General features: G+C 39.6%; 1 protein-coding gene across 1 annotated transcript; it reads left to right on the top strand.

The window, feature by feature from the left end:
- Window positions 1–4,899: 4,899 nt before the first annotated feature.
- gnb3a (guanine nucleotide binding protein (G protein), beta polypeptide 3a) lies at window positions 4,900–26,490 on the top strand. The gene is made up of 9 exons (XM_062063844.1): window positions 4,900–5,158; window positions 8,665–8,778; window positions 11,541–11,686; window positions 11,808–11,871; window positions 15,759–15,921; window positions 16,004–16,070; window positions 18,679–18,880; window positions 18,957–19,173; window positions 25,731–26,490. The coding sequence occupies exons 2-9, from the start codon at window positions 8,722–8,724 to the stop codon at window positions 25,835–25,837; spliced, it is 1,023 nt and encodes a 340-aa protein (XP_061919828.1). The 5' UTR covers window positions 4,900–5,158; window positions 8,665–8,721; the 3' UTR covers window positions 25,838–26,490.
- The last annotated feature ends 8 nt before the right edge of the window (window positions 26,491–26,498 follow it).

The following is a 26,498-nucleotide window of genomic DNA, read 5'->3' as shown; positions in this document are numbered from 1 at the left end:
CATGTGTTTGGAGGTGGAAAGAAACCGCGTAACCCGGAGGGAACCCACGCAGTCACGGGGAGAACATGTAAACTCCACACAGGGATCAAACCCAGGACCTTTGTATTGTGAGGCACAGGCACTAACCCCTGTAATAGTATATTCATTGTCATGATAATGATTCAATTAAACAGTTTTTAAAAAAAAAACATATTTTACAAAAAAGTAACCCACATATGAAATCATTAAAATGGGAAAGAGTACTAATTACTTTTTTCAAAATGTTTTTATTAAAAATAAATGTTTTTAACTGAATCATTATCATGACAATGAGTATACTATTACAGTTCAAATTGACTTTCAATATTCAGGCACAATATTCAACAAATTGGTTCTGTGACAGAGCTCTTAAATCAAAACACTCAGATCTCAAATTAACATCTCCCAGTGAAATTACCGTATTTTTCGGACTCTAAGTTGCAGTTTTTTTCATAGTTTGGCCGGGGATGTGACTTATACTCAGGAGCGACTTATGTGTCAAATTATTAACACATTACCGTAAAATATCAAATAATACTATTTAGCTCATCCACGTAAGAGACTAGACGTATAAGATTTCATGGGATTTAGCGATTAGGAGTGACAGATTGTTTGGTAAACGTATAGCATGTTCTATATGTTATAGTTATTGGAATGACTCTTACCATAATATGTTACGTTAACATACCAGGCACGTTCTCAGTTGGTTATTTATGCCTCATATAACGTACACTTATTCAGCCTGTTGTTCACTATTCTTTATTTTAAATTGCCTTTCAAATGTCTATTCTTGGTGTTGGGTTTTATCAAATACATTTCCCCCAAAAATGCGACTTATACTCACTCCAGTGCGACTTACATGTTTTTTTCCTTCTTTATTATGCATTTTCGGCAGGTGCGACTTATACTCCGGTGCGACTTATACTCCGAAAAATGCGGTAATTGAATTGGTGCTCGCCTTCCAAAACCGCACAATTTTAACATTCAACTTGCCTTTTCAAAAACACACTTTTACAGTAAAACTATTGTATAAAACAATACAAAAGAATGTGCTATGAACAACAAAATTCATTTTATGAAGTAATGTAATATTAATGAACAGCATTTATCTTGGAGAGCGGACTTCTACGGTATCTCCTTCCAGCTACTTCTCACACCATCAGCAGCTTTTCCATATTTTCATAGATAAATGTCTTATGTTTAGATATTATTTCAACATTCTATGGTGGCATTAGAATCATTTTGCGTTTATTGTTGCATTTGTTTTACCAATAATAGCTGGGGTGCCGTTTATCCATTTATCTTCTTCCTCTTATCCAAGGTCGGGTCGCGGGGGCAGCAGCCTAAGCAGAGAAGCCGAAACTTCCCTCTCCTAACCCCAACCACTTCATCCAGCTTCTTCTGGACGATCCTGAAGTGTTCCCAGGCCAGCTGGGAGACATAGTCCTGGGTCTTTCCCGTGGCCTCCTACCGGTCGAACGTGCCCTAAACACCTCCCCAGGGAGGCGTTCTGGTGGCATTCTGACTAGGCGCCCGCACCACCTAATCTGGCTCCTCTCGATGTGGAGGAGCTACGGCTTTACTCTGAGCTCCCACCCGATGGAGGAAACTCATTTCGGCCGCTTGTACTAAAGATCTTGTATTTTCGGTCACAACCCAAAGATCATGACCATAGGTGAGGATGGGAAAGTGGATCGACCAGATCCTTATAATTGAAATCATAAAAATGAAATAAGAGACAGATCTTATCTCAAGACATTCTTAAGTTGAGGTAACAATGTATACAATAATAAAAAAAATATTTACTAACTTTAGAATATATATAAATTATTTAAGCATTATATTGTATTAATAAACTACAACACTTAAAATTAAAATAAAATAATGACACTAGAATATTTAATAATAATATGCAACAAAGTCAAAATTTAATTGTACCCGAAAGGGACAAGCGGTAGAAAATGGATGGATGCATTATATAGAAAATATATTATCAGATGTTTCCTATATTAAAAACTATAACTTCAAAAATAATTTCCTAATTGTAATTAAAAACATTAAAAAAAAATCTAAAATCTTGTGATAAATCTCATGAAATCCCTTTATAATATTTGATTACAAACTTTCCACTATCATTATACTGTTTTGCCATTCATTGTTGTTGGGTGGGAGAAATTACATGGTTCTTCTGAGCTGGCCTCAAAAAACTACCAAAACAGCAAAGAAAGCTCAGCAGCGGCTCTATTTTAGCAGGCTGCTGAAGAAGACTGGACTCAAACGACAGTGATAAAATGGCAACCAAGGTAATCAAAAAGGTCAACCAAGGTAGAGATTTCTCTACAGAATCTCCTCTGGTCAACAAAAGCACGATGAAGATTCTAGCGGGAACTCTCGTTCAACCCTTTTTCGATTACGCTTGCACCTCCTTGTACCCTAACACCTCCAAAACCCTCAAATCTAGACTCCAAACATCCCAGAACAAGCTAGTCAGGTTACTTTTAGACCTCCACCCCAAATCACACCTCATTTCTACAAAGTGGGCTGGCTCAGGGTGGAGGACAGAGTTAAACAACTTGCACTGAGCTTAGTCTATAAAATCCGCTACACCTCCCTGATACCGAAGTACATGTCAAACTACTTCCTTAACGTAAATGACTGCCATAACCACAACACTAGGGGGAGCTCCACTAACCACGTTAAACCCAGATTCCGGTCTAACAAATGTCTTAACTCATTCTCCTTCTATGGCACATCAATATGGAATGTACTCCCAACAGGTGTAAAAGAAAGTGCATCTCTATCCTCCTTCAAAACTGCACTAAAACAACACCTCCAGGCAACTACAACCCTAAACTAACACCCTCCCCCCTCCCCGGATTGTAAATAATCAAATGTAAATAATCAAATGTATATACTGTACTTGTTCTTATGCTTTCTGAACTCACTATGTTCACCACTCGCTGTACATATTCTACAGTCAGACCTACACTGTTTCAATGTCCATTTCTCTGATGATGCAAGAGACTTTTAGCACAAGACATTAAGATGGGAAGGAAATACTTCATTATACACCTCGTAGACAAACGTGCGATCGTCTCACGTGTGCAATATCCATCCAACCATTTTCTAACGCTTATTCCCTTCGGGGTCGCTGGAGCCTATCTCAGCTACAATCGGGCGGAAGGCGGGGTACACCCTGGACAAGTCGCCAACTCATCACAGGGCCAACACAGATAGACAGACAACATTCACACACAAGGGACCATTTAGTGTTGCCAATTTACCTATCCCCAGGTGCATGTCTTTGTGTGCAATATCCATCCATCCATCTTCCTCCGCTTATCAGAGGTCGGGTCGCGGGGGCAGCAGCCTAAGCAGGGAAGCCCAGACTTCCCTCTCCCCAGCCACTTCGTCCAGCTCCTCCCGGGGGATCCCGGGGCGTTCCCAGGCCAGCCGGTAGAGATAGTCTTCCCAACGTGTCCTGGGTCTTCCCCGTGGCCTCCTACCGGTTGGACGTGCCCGAAACACCTCCCTAGGGAGGCGTTCGGGTGGCATCCTGACCAGATGCCCGAACCACCTCATCTGGCTCCTCTCGATGTGGAGGAGCAGTGGCTTTACTTTGAGCTCCTACCGGATGACAGAGCTTCTCACCCTATCTCTAAGGGAGAGCCCCGCCACCCAGCGGAGGAAACTCATTTCGGCCGCTTGTACCCGTGATCCAGTCCTTTCGGTCATGACCCAAAGCTCATGACCATAGGTGAGGATGGGAACGTAGATCGACCGGTAAATTGAGAGCTTTGCCTTCCGGCTCAGCTCCTTCTTCACCACAACGGATCGATACAGCGTCCGCATTACTGAAGACGCCGCACCGATCCGCCTGTCGATCTCACGATCCACTCTTCCCTCACTCGTGAACAAGACTCCGAGGTACTTGAACTCCTCCACTTGGGGCAAGATTTCCTCCCCAACCCGGAGATGGCACTCCACCCTTTTCCGGGCGAGAACCATGGACTCGGACTTGGAGGTGCTGATTCCCATCCCAGTCGCTTCACACTCGGCTGCGAACCGATCCAGTGAGAGCTGAAGATCTTGGCCAGATGAAGCCATCAGGACCACATCATCTGCAAATAGCAGAGACCTAATCCTGCAGCCACCAAACTAGATATCCTCAACTCCCTGACTGCGCCTAGAAATTCTGTCCATAAAAGTGTGCAATATTAACCTAAAAAATAGAACCATAAAAACAATACAGTGTTAATATAATTAATATACAATATGGAACATGTGTATAATAAGAGATAAGTGCAATAAGAAAACATATTTACTTGTACAGTGTTCCCCTCATTATTCCTTTTATTTTATTTATTTGCATTACTGGCACTGTGTATAACTTCTGTACAGTTTAGTTTAATTTATTTACCTGTTAATACAACATATTTATATCTTTTTTTTTTTTGGTGTATTTTCTTACAATGCCATTCTATTTTCTAACGCACAAGAATTCCGATGTATCTGTACTGTACCTGTACAAATGGCAATAAACATATTGGGTTGTATATGTACTCGACCTGTTATTTTAGCTATGGTTATGTTGTGTTTTTCTCCCTCTCTGTCCTATTAGCTTTCTAATCTTAGCTCTCCACTTAGGTTTCTAAAACATTGATAGTAGTCATGGAAGTTTCAGGACTCCCCCGTCACCATAAAAAGTCATATTCCCAGACTCTCTTATTTTGCTTCTTCCACCCCTCCCCTTCATTGTTTCCATTCCTTGATTCACCCCATGCTCGTGTCTTGTGACCCCTGCACTGTACGCCAACACCTTCTTTGGTCTCCCTCCCTGTGTCCTTTCCCTTTTTGTCAGCCCCCACCACCACCAACCAGCCCACACCTCTCACTGTCCATGCCAGGGTTTATCCCCTCGTCCCTGATCTCCCTTCATCCCTCCAATCCTCATCTGTTCCTCCTAGGACGACAGGAGAGAGTGACTTACAAAGGGGAGCATCACGCCAGCTGTGTTGTGTCCCCTAGCATAAAGTGAATGGAAAGTGCTAAAAAGTCTCATGACAACATTGAGAGAGTGACGGCTGCACAAGCGTGATTAAAAGTCTTCTGGAAGATCCTGACGGGAGTCTCCAAACTGGTGAGGCCCATTTTGCATTTTTGACGTGTTTGTTTGTTGCTATGTTGACGTTTCACATCCAAAAATGGTAAATAATTTGGCACTAAATCATTTAAGTTTTGTTTGGTATATTTTGCAAAATCTTAATGTGTTGCTCGCTACAAATAGTAAATATAGTGTACAAGATTAAAATGTTACTCTAAAATAAATACCAATGATAATTAAAAATAAATATAAAGATACATTAAACATTAAAATTAAATATATAATACATTAAAATCACCAAAATAATATGTTATGAAATATAAAAATATATTTATTTATTACTGAAAAATGTATTTTGTAATCTAAACATGTATGAGCCTTGGATCATTTTTTTTTTTTACTTGTGTTAATATTTTTAGGCAGCTTTTCCTGTTTTGTAAAATGTGCCAAAAAACTAGATTTAAAGATTAACCCATCCATTCATCCATCATTACACTACCGTGTGTCCCTTTCGGAGTTGCGGGCGGGGGGGGGCTGGAGCCTATCCCAGCTGCACTTGGGCAGAAGGCAGCGTACACTCGCGACATGTATAATTTCTCAATGGCTGAAAACATGTCTGAAATACGAAACTGTCAATGAACTAGATTAAAGGGATGAATCTGTTTTTATTGGGCAATTTAGCCAATGGTTGAATATGATTATATTTATATTATTATAACTATTATTGATTTCATAGCATCACATTGTTAGTTTAGTGCTTGGTGCTTAGAATGAACCCTTACTATGGCATTTTTTGAAAAGACACAAACATTTTGTTAAAAAAAGCAAGGGTGCCCCCATCCAATGGGCTGAGATGTTTTGTTTGGCTTGCCAAAGGGTGGCTTCCCAAATACATTTTCATACTGACCTCTTTCAAGCTCACATAAATATTGATGGCATGTTCACAAGGCTAACTAGTAGCCATCTATTGAATCTGATGATCTCTACTTTACATATGGCAGTATGGGACTTAACCCCTCACTCATGATGCCGCTGTACGCTTACAATTGCTGAGTGTGGCCGTTGGCACATTTTCACTTTGGTCCTTGGAGGCAAGCAGTTCGGGCTTTCCTGATCTAAGCCAAGTACCTCCTTAGTGACAGGGTTACCAAACTGTATGCATTAACAAGGATGGGGTGAAAGTCTGATTTTTGATTTACATGTACAATACATGTTTGTTGTAATAAAATTAATGTCTGCTGTTTTCTTTGTTATCCATTTAAATGTATATGTTGTGGTAATACATTGAATTGAATTGAAGTATTTATTAAAACCTGCACAGTACAACACATTTTTTTAATTTTATTTTTTACATTTTGGGAGAGACATTTATGCAAAGCTGGAAAAGGGTTTGGATGAAGCAGATGCTTATAATATCCCAACCCCTCTCAATCACTCCACATTTAACATAAACCATATAATACAAGAACAATGCCATACAAACAAAAACAAGAAAAACTTCTGTACACTAACAATATAATAGTACCACTGTTAGTATAAGACAAGACAAGACGAGACAAAACACACACACACACACACACATACACACAAACACAGGCCCAAACACTCTCTGACCATACACCTCTCTCCCATCGCTCTGTGCTGAGGGCATCACTCTCTTTCCTCCTCGTACTTCTTTTTTAAACAGTGTTTTAAATTGAATCATGTTGGAACACGTTTTTAACTCATCCCCTAAGCTGTTCCACAGAGTGACTCCATGCACTGAAATGCACATTGATTTAAAAGTTGTTCTAAATTTAGGCAAATATAATTTGTTGTTTCCTCTAAGACTGTAACTATGGTGAGCATCTCTATCCTGGAATAGGTTCTGTATATTGGATGGTAGAGAGTTTTGGGATGCCCTAAACATAATTTGAGCAGTTTTGAAATGGATTACATTGTGCAGTTTAAGTTGCTTTAACTCCATGAATAGTGGATTTGAATGATGTCTGTAGTGAACATTAGACACAATCCTAATGGCCTTTTTCTGCAGAGTGACTAAAGGCTGTAGATGGGATTTATAACAATTTCCCCAGACTTCAACACAATAGTTTAAATACGACATAATAAATGAATAATACAATAACAGCAGAGCATTGGTGTTCAATAAATTAATAAAATATAAATAATAAAACATTAATTGAGTAGCAAATCCTGGTTTTAACTAAAGATGCAAAGTGAGCAGCAATCGGTGTTTAAAAAAGTAATATCCTACCTTCTGTCTCCATCTAGCTCCCCACCCCCTGCCCTGGGTGTCATCCGCCCCATCCCCTGTCCTGTCCTCCCTCCATCTATTAACCACATGCAAAGAGCAGTCAGTAATCGGATGAACGCAGATTTGATTCAAAAAGCACACCCCCACCACCCACCCTACCCTCTTTAAAAATCTCAGTCGGCGGGGATTTAAAACTCACTCTCCTATACTCGCCTCTTACCCTTCCAGACTGTCCCTTTCTCTTTCTCCAATGGTGTTAATGCACTTTACCATCCAGCAACCTCGCCACTACCATTGCCACCCCCAACTCCCCTCCCTATTCTTGCAGCCATTTAATCACAAACCCAACCGTGGCAGGCCAGACAGCATGGGACGTCCATTAAAATGACCGTATTGACAGTTTAAGGGGCTAAGCCATCATTTGAACATTTTGGTGCATTCACTAGCAGCTTTCCAGATGGCCCAAAAGTCACACAGACATTGGACTTTTCCCTTTACACAAATGAGAGGCAAATCCATGTGGTCTTGTCTTTTCCAAGCCAATCTAATTCAAATTGGGAGAGAGAAAGTGGAAGATCAAGAGGAAACCATCCCTATTGTCTTGTTTTTCAAGAGAGGGAGCTCTAAACTGAATCTGAGCGATGTTCAAACAAGCGGGCGCTCAGGTTTATATGGTTTTGCATCCGCAAAAGACGTGTCAGGATGTGCTGCCATGCTGGACGATTCTCACACTCACTGATTTTGTCCATTAGAGAATTGACTGCAGCCTATTTTGTAATCACGACATTACCAGATTCAATAGCAATCAACATTTTGAATGCTTGAACACCCCCCGCCCCACACACACACACACACGCACAATTCTAATAGTGCCTCAGAGACGTAGAACCTCTACAGGTGATGACATTATGACAGGACGTACTGGTTTGTGTGTACACACAGGGCGAATCATCAGAAGAGCAAATACTTTCACTTCTTTAAATCTTCCACATCACATGAATATTCATACATTCATGTTGTATGAGCGACTAGACGTGCGTGTGTGTGGAGGATGACGGTTGTGGGGGGGTGCTATACCGGTTTCTGTGTGTTTATGAAAGTTTGCAAAGCAGCCAAGAGCGCAAGTTTGACTTGCAAAATCGTTACTTCCTAGGGAGAGGTGGGACCTGCAGTGTAGGCAAACACTCATGTTGCAACAGCTGACAATGCGGCGTTATTACCGCACGGGGAAATTGTTGATTTAGTTTGAACGAGTCATTGTTGTTGTTATTGTCTTCATTTTACTCAGTTTTCCTGCCATCCCATCCCTGTCTCCGGTGGTGACAGTGCCTAAACGAGCATCACCATGGGTGAAATGGAGCAACTGCGAAAGGAGGCAGACAACCTCAAAGATCAGATCACTGTAAGTAGCTCACACCTTATTACACTTTAACACGTTAAATACAGCAAGAGGAGCTCAGATATAGACAACAGTGGAACTTCCTGAGTTCAACAATGTGACACTGGTTCAGTTCTAGGTTCGATTACAATCTAGGAATTCCTGTGAATTCATCTGCTGCAGGGTAAAACTGTTACTATGGAACCACATCTACTGTGTAAGCCAGGGGTGTCCAAAGTGCATCTCACAATTACCACAACGCATTACGAAAAAGCTAAAAAATACATTAAACAACACACTTATACAGAGGTAATAACACCGATCTCAAACACCGGTCAGTGATGCATTTTCTACCAAGAAACATTAATTTATAAATGATCGCATTTTCTCCGAACTTTACTTTTGCCTGTCCTACTACACACCGATAAGCTTGTTCATATATATAATAACCCTCCTGATTTGTTATATCTTTATTACATGGGATAATGCACATTAATGAACATATAGAATGTAAATGTGATAGATTGTATAACTATACAAAAATAGCTGAGGACTGCACTAAGTAACCCCTTGCTTTAGAACAGGGCTGTCAAACTAGTTTTCTTTGAGGGCCACATCGCAGTTATGGCTTCACTCAAAGATGTTGCTTGTAACAGTAAATAAAATGTACAGGAATGTAAATATATAATCACCTCATATTTCTTATATTTTTTTACAGATGGATGACTTGATTTGAAATCATAAGTCAGGGTGACAAGCAGATATTTAGGTTAGGGATGTCCCGATTTGATATAATCAGTCCAATATCAGCAAAAAAAAACAAGTATTGGATGATATTGGCTTGCATGTAAAACGTTCAATATGAGCTCTGAAACAAGCAGTCCTGCAGCACATTTTATCTTTAAACTACTGTGGCCACTTATGTCGCCAACAACAAATTACCACTCTACTTCAATATACAGACAGTATAAGTCTCTCATAAGATTAATAGTTTAACAAGTTATTGTTCTGTTTGACTAATTTCACTTGAGCAAACATTTTCTAACATTTCAGTCTACAAAATAATATTAGTATGTACTATGATTCATGCTAATATTGTATCGGACTAATGTGGGTATCGGCCAATAGTCAAGGCTCCAATATATCGTATGAGTAGTAAAAAAGTTGTATTTATAGTAAGTATTTAATTTTTGATAACAAATAAATGTTTCAAATATCTTGTTGCATGAACAGAAAATTATAAAGTATAGAAGATATGCAATTGCACGCAAATCTTTTTTTTCTGTCAAAATTGAAAGAACATATGTTTTTCAAAAAAGATTCAATGCTTTATGCATGCACATTTTTTCCAAACTTTCACAGGCCACATAAAATGCTGAAGCAGGCCAGATCTGGCCCCCAGGCTTTGAGTTTGACACCTGTGCCTTAGATGCTCTATGAGCTGTGAAGACTTACAACATTTGCTGACGTCACACAGTTTTGTTTGACTTTTGAGCCATTTGTGGTTGAGGTAGTGTGATCTTCTCCATTTCATTTTGTAATTGTGCAAAAAAGTTATCTGATTAAAGGATCAAAGTAAAGACAGGTTTAATTTTTCCTTCCTAATATATCTCATAATTGGATTTTGCAATGTTTGAATTAATTTTTTCCAAGATGGCGCCAGTATGTGCTTTGGCCGCCGTCTCTCGCTGTCAGCTCTGTTCGTTTTTGTGTTGTTTGCGTCTATTTTCGTCTCTCTCAGCTCACTGCTTGTGTATGACCGCCAAACACTGTTGGATCTTTGCCCCTCTCCCACTGATATGATCAACTTCAACGTTGGTTTTTTGACGTCCCAGTCATCTTTTTCACCTGGCCGGATTCCTGCCTTCCTTTCCCGCCCCCTGGCTCCTCTCCCCCGGCGGAGGCGTCTCCGGCGCCGCGGTAAACGTGGCGGCCAGCTGGTGAAAGTTAGGGCACTCCTGGCCCGGCTTCCCGAAGGAGGAATGGTGCGGTATCCGGTCTCCTCCTGCACCCACGCTCGCTGGATCCCATCGGTTCCTGGCTTGTTCCTATCGTTGCAGAACTCTGCTGCTCGTCTGCTAACACAGACCCGCAGACGTGAGCACATCACCCCTATATTAGCGTCCCTTCACTGGCTCCCTGTGCGTTACAGAATCAATTTTAAACTCCTTTTATTTGTTTTTAAATGTTTAAACAACCTCGCGCCAACATATCTCTCCGACCTCCTTCAGCCTTACTGCCCCACCCGATCCCTAAGATCAGCCGATCAGCTGCTACTGACGGTCCCGGACACAAGGCTGAAGCTTAGAGGTGACAGAGCTTTCGCTGCTGCTGCTCCCAAGCTCTGGAACGACCTACCTCTGAGTGTTAGACAAGCCTCCTCTCTTCCTGTTTTTAAATCTCTCTTAAAAACATACTTTTATTCCATGGCTTTTAACACTGAGTGATATCCACATTGCACAGGCCAAAAAAACAAATGATCACAGAGCCTGACATTTGAAACCCCTGGTTTATACTCTCACGAGCCACTTTTACACAGCAAAATAGCTGCATCCAAACCTTAACAGAAGATGTATTGCCTTTCACAGAACTACAACAAAAAGTATATTGCTGTAACTGTAAGTGTGCGTAACAGCCTGCGACGATTGCTTTCAACAAAGCAGGGTGGGTACAAGTGAGAATAACAAGTCTGTCCCAGCTCTGATAGAACCTCACAATGCCGGATTTATAAAATGCCGGTTTTTTCAGTGTAAAAAGGGCTGTTTGTTTGCCCCTCCCCGTTATAGGCGGCGCGTAAGGTGATGCAGGACACCACCCTGCAGGAGGCTGCGGCCAGCATCAACGTGGTGGGCCGAGTCCAGCTAAAGACCAGGAAAACCCTGAGGGGTCACCTGGCCAAGATCTATGCAATGCACTGGTCCACTGACTCCAGGTGAGTACTGTTGGTGTTGATGACACTAGTGCCAAAAAGTGAAATCTCCTGCTGCAAAAATCACACAGAAAGATGCCAGAAAACTGCGCACAAATTAGATTGTCTGTTAATGTGCCACTAGGCTGTGCGTCAGTGCGTCACAAGATGGCAAACTCATCGTGTGGGACAGCATCACGACCAATAAGGTAAGACAAACTCTGTTTAATCTCCTCCTGAGGAGATAACATGTACCGTTCACAAGTGTTTGCTGAGCAGACAGTGTGCAGCCGGTTTTTCTCTGCAAACATGTGGAGTTCCACAAGGCTCCATATTGGACCACTTATTTTTATATTATATATAAATGACTTTGTGAACTCATCAATTACTCTTCACAAAGTAATTTTTGCTGATAACACAAATGTATTCATGTCACACAAAAATCCTGAAAGCCTTCAAACTATTGTCAATAATGAATCAGTTAAAGTAGATAATTGGTTCTAATGTAATAAATTATCTTTAAATATAAATTAAAATACCGTTATATTTCTTTCAAATAGAAGCCATAAAAACGTTGATAACATACTGATTAAAATAAATGGTAAAAAAATTTGAGAGAGTTGAGAGCACTAAATTTCTTGGAGTATACATAGATGGGTTTACAAATTTCAAAAGCCATATCGAATATTTAATGAATAAATTATCTAAATATGTCGGTTTACTCTCAAAATTGAGGCACTTTCTTCCTTTTAATGCTCTTAATTCTATATCAGACTATTTGAACCACATATAAACTATTGCAACGTCATATGGTGTAACACGTATCCTAGTTATCTTAAAAAACTGGAGATTCTTTAGAAGAAAGCCATACGTGTTATATCATGGGCAAACTTTAACGCTCAGATCCTCTTTTTTATGGGCACAATCTTCTGAAGCTTACTGAGTGCAACAGATTCCACAGTGCTTGTATTATGTATAACGTGGTACACAGATTAAATTCTAGACTCAGCCAGCTCATTACAGTGACCACTCCTTCTCATAGACATAACACTAGAAGTCAACCTTTATTAAGAGGGAAAATCGTCATCTAAAGTGTACAAGCTTTAGTATAGCCTGTATCGGTCAGATGATCTGGAATGAGATTAATAGCTTTATAAAAGAATGACATTCTTTATAAATTTTTAAAAAGCGTTTTAAGCAAAATGTATTGCTGTGTTATGCTTAGTATATTTAGCACACCCCACATGGGTAAGGATTTCACAATTGTCGCATAATTTTGGTTTTGGCCTCTGTATGTATGAAAAAATTATCGCAAATCTTCAAGATGCAATTTTAATCAAATTTCAAAAATAGGATATCGAGACTGATTTGGTGGATTTAAAGATTCCTTTTTTGTAAATGTCAACCTGTTGCTAGGCTGGTATGGAATTGTAAATGGGTATAGGGTGGGTAGATTTTGAAATTAATTGTATTCTACTGAATTTTGTGTATTATATCCATCCATCCATTTTCTACCGCTTATCCCCTTCGGGGTCGCGGGGGGCTATATGATGATGTATATTTTAACTCTGGGTCCCTCTCCATAAACTGTGCATTTCTAGGGATTACCCTTTTGCAGAACGAGCTCTGACATTAACAAAAGAAACAATAATGTCATATAAAATTGTCTGTAAAATAAATAAATAAAATTTGTCAAATAAAGCAAACTGTCATGTTTAACGGCATGTACGAGAGTTAGACTGGAGAACAAGCTATTTTAATTTAGTTTAATTTAGCGAGCTAGCTATCTTTTGTATCTACAAACTAAAAAAAAGGAAAAAGCTGAAAGAGTAAAAAAAATTGCAAATACTGTAGATTTGAGTGCACTGAGCTCGATACCGACTGTACCATTTCATCAAGCATGCACAGTTGATTTTTCAGGAATACAAAAATATAATATAAAATATATATATATACTGTATATATAAAATGAAGTGAAGTATTTTTCATATAGCGCTTTTCCTCATGAAGTGAAGTATTTTTCATATGGCGCTTTTCCTCATGTGACTCAAAGCGCTTTGCACTGAAAGGAACCCATTATCTACATTTTAAGCTACGTTCCACCAGTGTGGGTGGCACTTGGAGGAGCAAGGTGGGTGAAGTGTCGTGCCCAACAACACAACAGCAGTGACTAGGGTGGTGGAAGCTGGATTCGAACCAGGAATCAATCCATCAATCAAAGTTTACTTATATAGCTCTTAATCACAAACGTCTCAAAGGGCTGCACAAGCCACAAGGACATCCTTGGTTCAGATTCCACATCAGAACCCTCAAGTTTCTGGCCAGCCGCTCTACCATCTAAACCACACCACCCTGAAGATGTAAATAAGAATACATTTAATTAATATACAAATACATTTGAATTAATAATTTCCGAATCTCTATATCACTCAGGGCAGCATTAATTATTATTCACAATACGAAGGTCCTGAGTAGTCCTGAGTTCAATCCCGGGCTCGGGATCTTTCTGTGTGGAGTTTGCATGTTCTCCCCATGACTGCGTGGGTTCCCTCCGGGTACTCCGGCTTCCTCCCACCTCCATGAACATACACCTGGGGATAGGTTGATTGGCAACACTAAATTGGCCCTAGTGTGTGAAAGTGAGTGTGAATGTTGTCTGTCTATCTGTGTTGGCCCTGTGATGAGATGGCGACTTGTCCAGGGTGTACTCCGCCTTCCGCCCGAATGCAGCCGAGATAGGCTCCAGCACCCGCCGCGTCTCCGAAAGGGACAAGCGGTAGAAAATGGATTGATTGATTGAATTTAAACTTGTATTAGTAGATTGCACAGTACAGTACATATTCCGTACAATTGACCACTAAATGGTAACACCCGAATACGTTTTTCAACTTGTTTAAGTCGGGGTCCACGTTAATCAATTCATGGTACAAATATATACTATCAGCATAATGCAGTCATCACACAAGTTAATCATCAGAGTATATACATTGAATTATTTACATTATTTACAATCCGGGGGGTGGGATGTGGAGGGGGTTGGGGGCAGGTTGTTTAGGTTGGGTTGCTATCTGCATACTTCAGTCATCAACAATTATATAATCTGAGAAATGGACATTGTAACAGTGTAGGTCTCACTTCGTATGATATGTACAGCGAGCGGTGAACATAGTGAACTCAGAAAGCATAAGAACAAGTATATACATTTGATTATTTACAATCCGGGAGGTGGGATGTGGTGGGGGGATGGGGTTAGGTTAGGGTTGTAGCTGCCTGTAGGTGTTCTTTTAGTGCGGTTTTGAAGGAGGATAGAGATGCACTTTCTTTTACACCTGTTGGGAGTGCATTCCATTTTGATGTGGCATTGAAGGAGAATGAGTAATGATGGATGGATATATCGCTCAGTGTGCAAAATGTGTGTCAAGATAGTGTTTTGGTTTTCTTATTTATACATAGTGCAATCATTTAGCGAGGTGCAATATTTATATATGTGAATAGGTCGAAAATAGTGGTATTATTATTACTCATTTGTAGTTTTTCATTGTTTTTTTAATCAAATTTTACTTTTGTTACTGTATGTAAAATCTGTACCATACCCAAATAATTTATTTCATTCTATATTTGAATTAAATCTAATTAAATGCATTTAATTTTGATTAATATAATGTATAAATATGTATTAATCTGGTATGATTTTTGTAATAAATATTATAGTATTCATTCAACAATGTGTGAACTTAATGAAATAAGTAAACTGGCATTTTTACAAAGACATTAATAACCAATGCAAAGTTAATACTGTGCAGATAACATGAAGGGTTCCCCAATATGGTGTAATAAATCATTGTATTACTGTATACTATATATTATTGTATTGTAAATTGTACAAATGCCACAGAATTGACATATGCTGTACATAAATTGATAAAGAACACATGAATTTACTACCACAAATTCTGACTGAAAAAAGCCCTTTGCTAAGTGTGCCTGCTTGATCAATATATATGTTTACAATACATTTTCCTATGAAACTCAGCAACTGATTCATTTTGGCCCATGACCCACAGTTTAAAAAAATATATTCTCTGTTTTTCTCCAGGTGAACGCCATCCCACTCAAGTCATCGTGGGTGATGACTTGCGCATACGCACCTTCGGGCAACCTTGTGGCCTGTGGAGGTCTGGACAACATGTGCTCCATCTACAACCTCAAGGGCAAAGACGGCAACGTCAAGGTCATGCGCGAGCTGGCGGCACACACAGGTGAGTGCCAATAAATGGACATGTACATACTGTATGTCCTGGAACTTATTATAGCAAAGTATTGTCAATGTGGTCATTGCAGGTTACCTCTCCTGCTGTCGTTTCATCAGTGACAGCGAGATCATCACCAGCTCTGGAGACTGCACCTGGTGAGAGACATCTTTAGAGCACTTCATTAGGGACATCCTTCATCAAAGAGTCTGCCTATGCAAAGACAATAAAGAGCAGTTTTGATTGATACTGTTATGGAGCAACCTGGTGGTTTTCAGGATCTATTGCAAAAACAGTCCAAGACAACCGCGCTCTGACTTTTTTCATGATAATGCTCGTTAAAGATCCTATAGTAGATGAGAGGATCACACTTTTGTCTTAAAAGGACCTACTGCAAAACCACCAGTCAAAAATCCTCTCTGTGACAGAAAGCTTCTATTTTTTATGACGTACAGTAAAAATGCTGGTCAAAGACTTTCGGTATGACAGGAGCGTTCTTGTATTTTGAAGGACCTACAGTGAAAATGCTACTCAAAGATCATCTATACCAGTGGTCCCCAACCTTTTTGTAGCTGCGGACCGGTCAACGCTTGAAAATGTGTCCCACGGACCGGTGGGGGGTGGGGGGTGGAGGGTGTATTTAAAAAAAAAAAAAGCACACATGATTGTATTTATGTAAAAAAAAAAAATTTTTTTTTTTTACATAAATAAATACAATCATGTGTGCTTACGGACTGTATCCCTGCAGACTGTATTGATCTATATTGATATATAATGTATATATTGTGTTTTTTATGTTGATTTCATTAAAAAAAATAATAAAATAATTTTATTATTATTATTTTTTTTAATTTCTTGTGCGGCCCGGTACCAATCGGTCCGCGGCCCGGTGGTTGGGGACCACTGATCTATACAACAGGAGTCCTTTTTTTGAAGGGCCTACAGTAAAAAATCAGTGGTTCCCAACCACCGGTCTGAGAAACTGGTCCGTGACGCATTTGCTACCGGGTTGCACAGAAACATTAAATATTTTATAAATTACCACATTTTCTCCGACTTAACTTTCGCCTGTCCCACTAGACACACCAATAGACTTGTTCATAGATGTGTAATAAAACTCCTGATAGGAAGTTGTCATTAGTTATATTTGTGTTACTTTGGACAATGCACACTAATGAACAAAAAATGTAAATGTGCCAGATTGTAGCTGAAGGCTAATTTTCATCTGCTGTCCCCGGCAGGTTGATGGTACAGTATATACCAGATCTGTGCAAATATTTTGACTCGGGGGCCACATTGAGAGAAAAAATGTGTCTGGGGGGCCAATGTGTATGTGCGTATAAATGATATATACACATTTAGCTGTAAAAATATGCTGTACAGTATGTGTATTTGGGTCCCTTTTTTTCAGGAACACTAATACCAAAAGTCACAATGTCCAATAGAATTCTAAAAAAGTTAAGACAGACCACCTCAAAAAAACAGAATGGAATTTTACAGTTTTTTACTGAATGGGACACCCAAAATGGACATGAAAATAAAGAAAGTGGGATTTACAATATTAACTATGAACAATAAAAGACTGAATATTAACAACATATGAACATTGCTCCTCTTTTACTTCTCAGACCAGCTCCTCCATAGACATATTTTACAATCAAGCAAAAAAACAAAAAATTTAACAAACAGCAAAATATGAATGCAAAGGGTAATAAACACCTAAACTATATTATCACTTTTAAGCAGAAATGTGTTGTAAAAATTAGCTTCCGCATCTGTTACTGACACACGCGTTTGGGGCTGGCTGCTCTGAAAACAAACCCCGCCCACTCTGCATTGTTCCTTGTCTGAGCTGCTGTGACGTAGATTACCGTAATAACTCGTATAACACTGAAAAGTGCAGATTTCAACCATTGAAATTAGGGATGTCCGATAATGGCTTTTTGCCGATATCCGATATTGCCCAACTCTTTAATTACCGATACAGATATCAACCAATACCGATATATACAGTCGTGGAATTAACACATTATTATGCCTAATTTGGTCAGCCAGGTATGGTGAAGATAAGGTCCTTTTTTTAATTAATAAAATAAAATAAGACAAATAAATTAAAAACATTTTCTTGAATAAAAAAGAAAGTAAAACAATATAAAAACAGTAACATAGAAACTAGTAATTAATGAAAATTAGTAAAATTAACTGTTAAAGGTTAGTACTATTAGTGGACCAGCAGCACGCACAATCATGTGTGCTTACGGACTGTATCCCTTGCAGACTGTATTGATATATATTGATATATAATGTAGGAACCAGAATATTAATAACAGAAAGAAACAACCCTTTTGTGTGAATGAGTGTAAATGGGGAGGGAGGTTTTTTGGGTTGGTGCACTAATTGTAAGTGTATCTTGTGTTTTTTATGTTGATTTAATAAAAATTAAAAATATTAATAAAAAATAAATAAAAAACCGATACCGATAATAAAAAAAACGATACCGATAATTTCCGATATTACATTTTAAAGCATTTATCGGCCGATAATATCGGCCTCGGACATCTCTGATTAAAATACTTTCTATAGTCCAAGACTTACGGTCATTTAAAAACAGCACTGAAAAGTTGGGGACCCCTGCTCTATATGACAGGAGCACGGTTTTGCTTTGAAGGAATTACAGTAAAAATGCCAGTCAAAGTACTTCACTATATTTTAAATAAAATGCACCTTCATGGCGGTAGCCAAAAATCCAAATGCTCTTGGTTCCAGTGTGCTTTGGGACATCGAGACAGGGACACAAAAGACCATCTTTGCAGGCCACCAGGGGGACTGCATGTCTTTGGCCGTGTCCCCGGACTTCAAGTTCTTCATCTCGGGAGCGTGTGACTTCACCGCCAAGCTGTGGGACATCAGAGAGGGTACCTGCAGACAGACCTTCGGGGGCCACGAGAGCGACATCAACGCTATCGGGGTGAGGAGAGAGGCTCTGTGAATTCTGACGTCGGATGCTATAATCATAGTTCCTCAACCCTTTTCTCTCCTTGCAGTTCTTACCCAACGGCAACGCAGTCATCACAGGCTCCGATGACGCCACCTGTAAACTGTACGACATGAGGGCTGACCAGGAGCTCCTCACCTATCAGGATTCCGGCATCATGTGCGGCGTCACCTCACTGGCGCCCTCCTTGTCCGGACGCCTCATTCTGGCCGGCTACGACGACTTTAACGTCAACATATGGGACTCGCTGAAGGCGGAGAGAGTGGGTGAGTTGAACAAAAGGGTGCTAAAAATATCTTATAGTCGTGCACTACAAAGTTGCGGCTGTAGGCAACCTCCAGATGTATACAAACGCCTGACTACAGCATTTTCTAAAATTCTAATATTTGTAAACAATTTTCTCCCATAATAATGTAAATAGCTTGAACTGTCACGTCAAAACCTGTATTTAAAACTGTAAGATTTTTACGTTACTGTCATGTAAGAAAACACTTCATAAATATATGCATACTTTTGACATTTAGCTATGGGAAGTGATGGTGACTTACCTAGCTTGGTGTTAGCCTGTTAGCATAGCGCCTCCTTTCATACTCTAGCAGCACAAAGGAGGAAAATGTCCTCATAACATCCCAATTCCGGTTTTTATTGCGCGCCCACTGCTAACCAATTGGAGAAAAAAGCGGGGTCACGTGGCTTGTCGGAATGCATTTAAGTACTGAAGAAGTTTTTAATACTCACTGAAAAGTGTGTGATATAACTTCCTAGTAAATGAGGGGTCAACTGTCAAGTTTAACTTTATTTTAAAATTATTCCAATTAAAGCCCTGTTTACAGCATTTTCTACAATTCAACATTTGTAAACAATTTCCTCCCATACTAATAGCTCGAACTGTCACGTCGAAACCTGTATTAAATACTGTAAGATTTTCACGTTACTGTCATGTAAGAAAACACTTCAGACATATGCATCATTTTGACATTTAGCTATAGGAAATGATGGCGACTTACTGAGCTGGAGTTTAGCCCGTTAGCATAGCGCCTCCTTTCTTACTCTAGCAGCGCAACGAAGGAAAATGTCTGTAGGAGCCTAAATGCTGTTTGAGTTCAATTACATTTTTTATGGAAGGTGCTTTATGTTTATTCAGCCAAAATGGGACTATTTACTTTATTTGTATGCTTAGAATAATTATTACATTTGTCTAAATAATTTGATGACGCAACTGTTTAATTGCATATATGGCGGAAGGATCTGTGTGGTAAAGTGGTTTTGGACACAAGGTATTATGGGTAATAGCAGTCAGGTGCGAGGGAATTGAGCCACACAGTTTTTTGACCTCACTCTTACTTTTCCTAACTCTTTTTTACTTTAACAAACTCGCTTCATTTTGTCATTCATTTGTTCCCATGTAGTTATTGTATTACGTTTTTGAATGATTGAGTTCACAAGTAAACGATACAAAACGAAGAGGAGCGTCTGGAGTTTTGTTTGTTGTTGCCGCAGCAAGCGGGAGCAGGAGAAAGTGGAGGAGCGTCAAACTAAGGCTTCATTAGGAATCTACAATGTCCTCATAACGTCCCCTTAAAATGTCCTTGTCTATTTGCTGGTGTATTGCAGCTTGTTTTAATTATTAAACTATTTTTGCTCAATTTCACATGCACATAGTCGTGACCCATTTCCGGTTTTTATTGCGCGCCCACTGCTGACCAATTGGAGAAAAAAGCGGGGTCACGTGGATTGTCGGATTGCATTCAAGTACGGTAGAAGTTTACAGTACTGGCTGAAAAGTCGGTAATATAACCAGGTGTAAAGTAAATAGCTCGAACTGTCACGTCAAAACATGTAGTTAAAACTAAGATTTTAACGTCACGCTCATGTAAGAAAACACTTCATAGATGTATTTTGACATTTAGCTATAGGAAGTGATGGCGACATACCTAGCTTGGTTTTAGCTTGTTAGCATAGCGCCTCCTTTTCTACTCTAGCAGCACAACGGAGAAACATGTCCTCACAACATCCCCTTAAAATGTCCTTGTCTATTTGCTGGTGTATTGCAGCTTGCTTTGATTGTTAAACAACTACTTTTGCTCAAATTGCACTGTTTCACACGCACATTGCTGTGACCCATTTCCGGTTTAAATTGCGCGCCCACTGCTGACCAATTGGAGAAAAAAGCGGGGTCACGTGTATTGTCGGAATGCATTTAAGAATGATAGGAGTTTTTAATACTGACTGAAAAGTGTGACATAACTTCCTAGTAAATGAGGGGTCAACTGTAAAATGGAGCTATGTTAATTTTTTTTGTTTGTTTTTTAAAATTGTACTTCAGAATTATTCCAATTCAAATTAAAGCTCTGTTTATATAAACGCCTGACTACTATTCAACATTTGTAAACAATTTTCTCCCGTACTTATGTAAATAGCTCGAACTGTCACGTCAAAACCTGTAATTAAAACGTTACTGTTATGTAAGAAAACACTTAGATGCACACATAATTTTGACATTTAGCTATAGGAAGTGATGGCGACTTACCTAGCTTGGTGTTAGCCTGTTAGCATAGCGCCTCCTTTCCTATTCTAGCAGCACAACGGAGGAAAATGTCCTTGCCTATAGGTGAGGGCGGACCTACGTCACTTCCGCCTACCAATCCCCTAGCAACCGGGAATTTGTTGAAAACAAACCAGCTCACAGCGAACAGCATTGACAGAAAAAGCATTTAACGAGCGTTGTGGCTTGGAAGTCGGCGTTAAATCTTTCATTTACGCATTTTTACTTATTCGCATATTGTGTGAAAAAACAAAAATGTATTATTTGCGTCAGACTCGTCTCAGTGAACTTTAAAGCTTCTCAGGCTTAGCTTAGCTTGCTAGTTAGCTTAGCCTGTGCGCTACTAAGAAAGAGACGCGGAAGTTATCAACAACAAGATCAAGTGTTAGTGTATAAAATATTGAGAGATTTGAGGGCTACATGTATTGTTTAAGTACAACAAAGGAGAGTTTAAACAGAGAAGGGGGAGGTGGCAAAATAACTTAATAAGGAAAGTAATACCAAGATTACGGGTAAATAATACTGGAATGTCCGGCAAAAAACCCCAAAAGAAAGCAGACTGACCCCTAGTAGCCTGGTCCTTGTAAGTTGTAGCCTTATGAAGGCGCAGTACAGCAGGCGAATAATGTACAAAATATATGTCTTTGTATTGAAAAGTCTTGCAGACAGCATTTTGCGACTGTCTTGAAAAGTTGATTAAATGGCAACATGAAAATTATAGGGTTTATTGGTTTTTAAAAACCCAACTGTTAAGTGCAAATTTAAACGAAACCGGTTTTCGAAAATAGCTAGCTAGGCTATAGACTATATAGCAGACCTGGGCATTCTGCGGCCCACGGGCCGCATCCGGCCCTTTGTGCGTCCCTGTCCGGCCCGCGTGAGGCCAATTATAAATTACAAAATAAATTTAAAAAAGTATCTATGTCGAGTGTGCAATACAACGGTGCTGCTTTTGTTTTGAAAATCGTTATTTGTATTACTTCCGTGTGGACGTATGCGTGTGCATGATTGTGAGTGAATGTGAACAGCTGCAATTACAAAATAAAGTTGAAAAAACATCTATGTCCTGCGCGCAATACAACTGTGCTGCTTTTATTTTGAAAAGTATTATTTATGGGCGTGTGTCCGTGTGTAACCTGCGAGTGAAGGTGCAAATGCAGCGACAAGTGATGCACGGTTTACACCCGAGACGCTAAAAAGAGAAAAGTTGATGAGGAATGCCGTGTTTTCAACAACACATGAACTGCAAAGCAACGTCCCCTCTAAGGTGCGTGCCTGCGCAATTGCGCACTGCTCAAGCGTCCGCTGCGCGCAGCAAGTATATTCCGCGCACCAAATCAAATCCCATCTGAATTCTAAACAAAATAAACATATTTATTCTATGGAATTTTGCAATGCAACTTTGAGTGACAGTGACAACAAGCGGCCCTAATGGTGTTCGTCAACACCGTTCAATTGAACACCGTTCAATTATTGTAACGTCTATCGAGATGCTTCGAGGACAGGAATTATATCGATCACTTTATTGAGCAAAACTGTTTATATTCGGACATAACCACACCAAAAACATAAGTAAAACAATTCTATCTCGAAAAACTAGTAATTTTCTGCCGTACAAACCAGGCCAAAACCAACTTGTCATCTGTCACCAACACGCATAGCACTAAACCACTGGTGCGTTTATGGCCACACAAAAAGTCGGACAACTAAAACACCACACAAAGTTACACTATGACTCCTCAGTCATACGTGTGCTTATTTTACTGTCATTTATTATTAATGTTAATTTATTTATATTAGTCATGGAATGCTGTTACACACACTATGTTAAAGTATTACTATTATTATTAATTATTATTATTATTATTATTTATCTTACGGTATATATCAAAAATAATATTGAGCAAAATTTAATTGAAATATTGTCGATGTGGCCCTCCAGCAGTGCTCGGGTAGCTCATGCGGCCCCCGGTAAAAATTAATTGCCCACCCCTGCTATATAGTATATACCGCATGTTATTTTTGTACAACAACAACTTCAGCTGTCGAACGTTATAAGGTACAAATTCAACAAGTACAACGTTAGCACGGACGGTATAGCCAAGTTGTGGTTAAGAAGGTGGATTTTTGTTCCTTATATTTACCAGAAACAAAGTGATCCGAACACACGACCCGGGACTTTGGGGGACTCCAGTGAGAACCGTCCTCGTTTTCCCGGTGTAAAGCTGCGAGCCATTTGTCTCGTCTCTGCTGGGCTTTTATCACGCTTTGGCAGAACAAAATACAACCTTTGTTTTCCCTGTTTCCAGTTGTGGTTAGCACAACCAAAAACAACACAGTTTTTCGGCATTTTGGAGGCAGAATGACGGGTTTAATCAGCGTAGGTCGACAGGTTAAAGAGTAATGGCAACGGTTTGTTTTCAACGCCAGTCTGGTTGCTATGGCAACCCGTATGTAGCTCAGTTGCCCGGATGTCGGCCCTCACCTATTTGCAGCTTGCTTTAATTATTAAACGACTAATTTTGCTCAATTTGCGCCGTTTCACAAGCACATTGCTGTGACCATGAATTGATTAACGTGGACCCCAACTTAAACAAGTTGGAAAACTTATTTGGGTGTTACCATTTAGTGGTCAATTGTACGGAATATGCACTGTACTGTGCAATCTACTAATAAAAGTTTCAACCAATCAATCAAAAAACCCATTTCCGGTTTATATAGCGCGCCCACTGCTGACCAATTGGAGAAAAAGGCGGGGTCACGTGGATTGTCGGAATGCATTCAAGTACGGTAGGAGTTTTCGATACTGACTGAAAAGTCTGTAACATAACCAGGTGTAAAACTATTTTCTCCCATACTAATGTAAATAGCTGGAACTGTCACGTCAAAAACATGTATTTAAAACGTTACAGTCAGAAAACACTTTTTGACAATTTAAAACAATTTTGACATTTAGCTATAGGAAGTGATGGTGACTTACCTCGCTTGGTGTTAGCCTGTTAGCATAGCGCCTCCTTTTATACTCTAGCAGCACAACGGAGGAAAATGTCCTCACAACATCCCTTTAAAATGTCCTTGTCTATTTGCTGGTGTATTACAACTTGCTTTAATTAAAAAACTACTAATTTTGCTCAATTTGCGCTGTGTCACACGCACATTGCCGTGACCCATTTCCGGGTTTTATTGCGCGCCCACTGCTGACCAATTGGAGAAAAAAGCCGGGTCACGTGGAATGTCAGAATACATTTAAGTACGGTAGGAGTTTTCAATACTGACTGAAAAGTCGGTAACATAACCAGGTGTAAAACAATTGTCTCCCATACTAGAGTAAAGAGCTAGAACTGTCACGTCAAAACATATATTTAAAACGTTACACTTAATAGATGTATGCATAATTTTGGACATTTAGTTATAAGAAGTGATGGTGACTTACCTAGCTTGGTGTTAGCCTGTTAGCATAGCGCCTCCTTTCCAATTCTAGCAGCACAACGGAGAAAAATGTCCTCATAACATCCCCATAAAATTTCCTTGCCTATTTGCTGGTGTATTACAACTTGCTTTAATCATTAAACGACTAATTTTGCTCAATTTGCGCCGTTTCACAAACACATAGCTGTGACCCATTTCCGGTTTTTAATGCGCGCCCACTGCTGGCCAATTGGAGAAAAAGGCGGGGTCACGTGGATTGTCGGAATGCATTTATGTACGGTAGGAGTTTTTAATACTGACTGAAAAGTCTGTAATTTAACCAGGTGTAAAAATGTCTCCCATACTAATGTATATAGCTCGAACTGTCACGTCAAAAATATGTATTTAAAACGTTACAGTCAGAAAACACTTAATAGATGTATGCATAATTTTGACATTTAACTATAAGAAATGATGGCGAGTTACCTAGCTTGGTGTTAGCCTGTTTGCATAGCGCCTCCTTTCCTATTCTAGCAGCACAACGGAGAAAAATGTCCTCACAACATCCCCTTAAAATGTCCTTGCCTATTTGCTGGTGTATTACAACTTGCTTTAATTATTAAACGACTAATTTTGCTCAATTTGCGCCGTTTCACAAACACATAGCTGTGACCCATTTCCGGTTATTATTGCGCGCCCACTGCTGACCAATTGGAGAATAAGGCGGTGTCACGTGGATTGTCGGAATGCATTTAAGTACGTAAGAGCTTTTAATACTGACTGAAAAGTCGATAACATAACCAGGTGTAAAACAATTATTTTTTAAAATCAGATTTACTAATTCGTTTTTCCTCTCATGTGGTGGCCCAGGTGTGCTGGCTGGTCACGACAACAGAGTGAGCTGCATTGGCGTGTCCTCAGACGGCATGGCGTGCTGCACAGGGTCCTGGGATAGCTTCCTCAAAATCTGGAACTGAGGCCACTATCACCTGCTTGTGGGTTGACAATTGTATAACTACAAAAGGAGGTTTTGGGTCAAGGAGTCGTGTAGAATGACATAATGGGGGGTGTATTTAAATTATGCCAAGTGCTCTTGAAAGTTGTGTTGTAATGCAAATGAAAGATAATTCTGTAATGTTCTTAATTGTCCCATTATTTAGTGGATTTTAGCACATTTGCTGCTGCAGTTGAGTGGTCACAAAAAAAAAAAATGGGAATGAGATAACGCTGAAAAAGTCATGTCGCTGCACATTATACCGGTATGCTGTGTTTTATATCAAGTAAAGCAGACAGTTGAACCCTCCCCCTTTTTAGATGCTTACTTCCTTTTCTAACTAGATGTTTTTGTGTTTGTTTTGAATGTGATTGACGGATTTGATGAAGATTAGGGGTTCTTGTTGCAGCACGTACAAATTGTCAGACATCTGGCAGATGGGACAATAAAAATGGTTTCACTAAGCATACAATAAGCCATGACCTATTTGTCTTAAGTGGATGCCAACGGCTATTGTGCACGAATCGGTTGTAAATACTAGCAAAGCTTCAAGATTTTCATATTAGTATACCACGTTTAGCACACGTGTCTAGGGTTGGTTTTCTTAAAAGACTGTCAAATAAAAAGATAAAGATTCTACTTGT

This window comes from Entelurus aequoreus, linkage group LG11 (genome assembly GCF_033978785.1).
Source record: "Entelurus aequoreus isolate RoL-2023_Sb linkage group LG11, RoL_Eaeq_v1.1, whole genome shotgun sequence".
Taxonomy (NCBI): domain Eukaryota; kingdom Metazoa; phylum Chordata; class Actinopteri; order Syngnathiformes; family Syngnathidae; genus Entelurus; species Entelurus aequoreus.
Note: the sequence above shows the minus strand (reverse complement) of the source record. Positions and strands in the feature narration are given on the sequence as shown.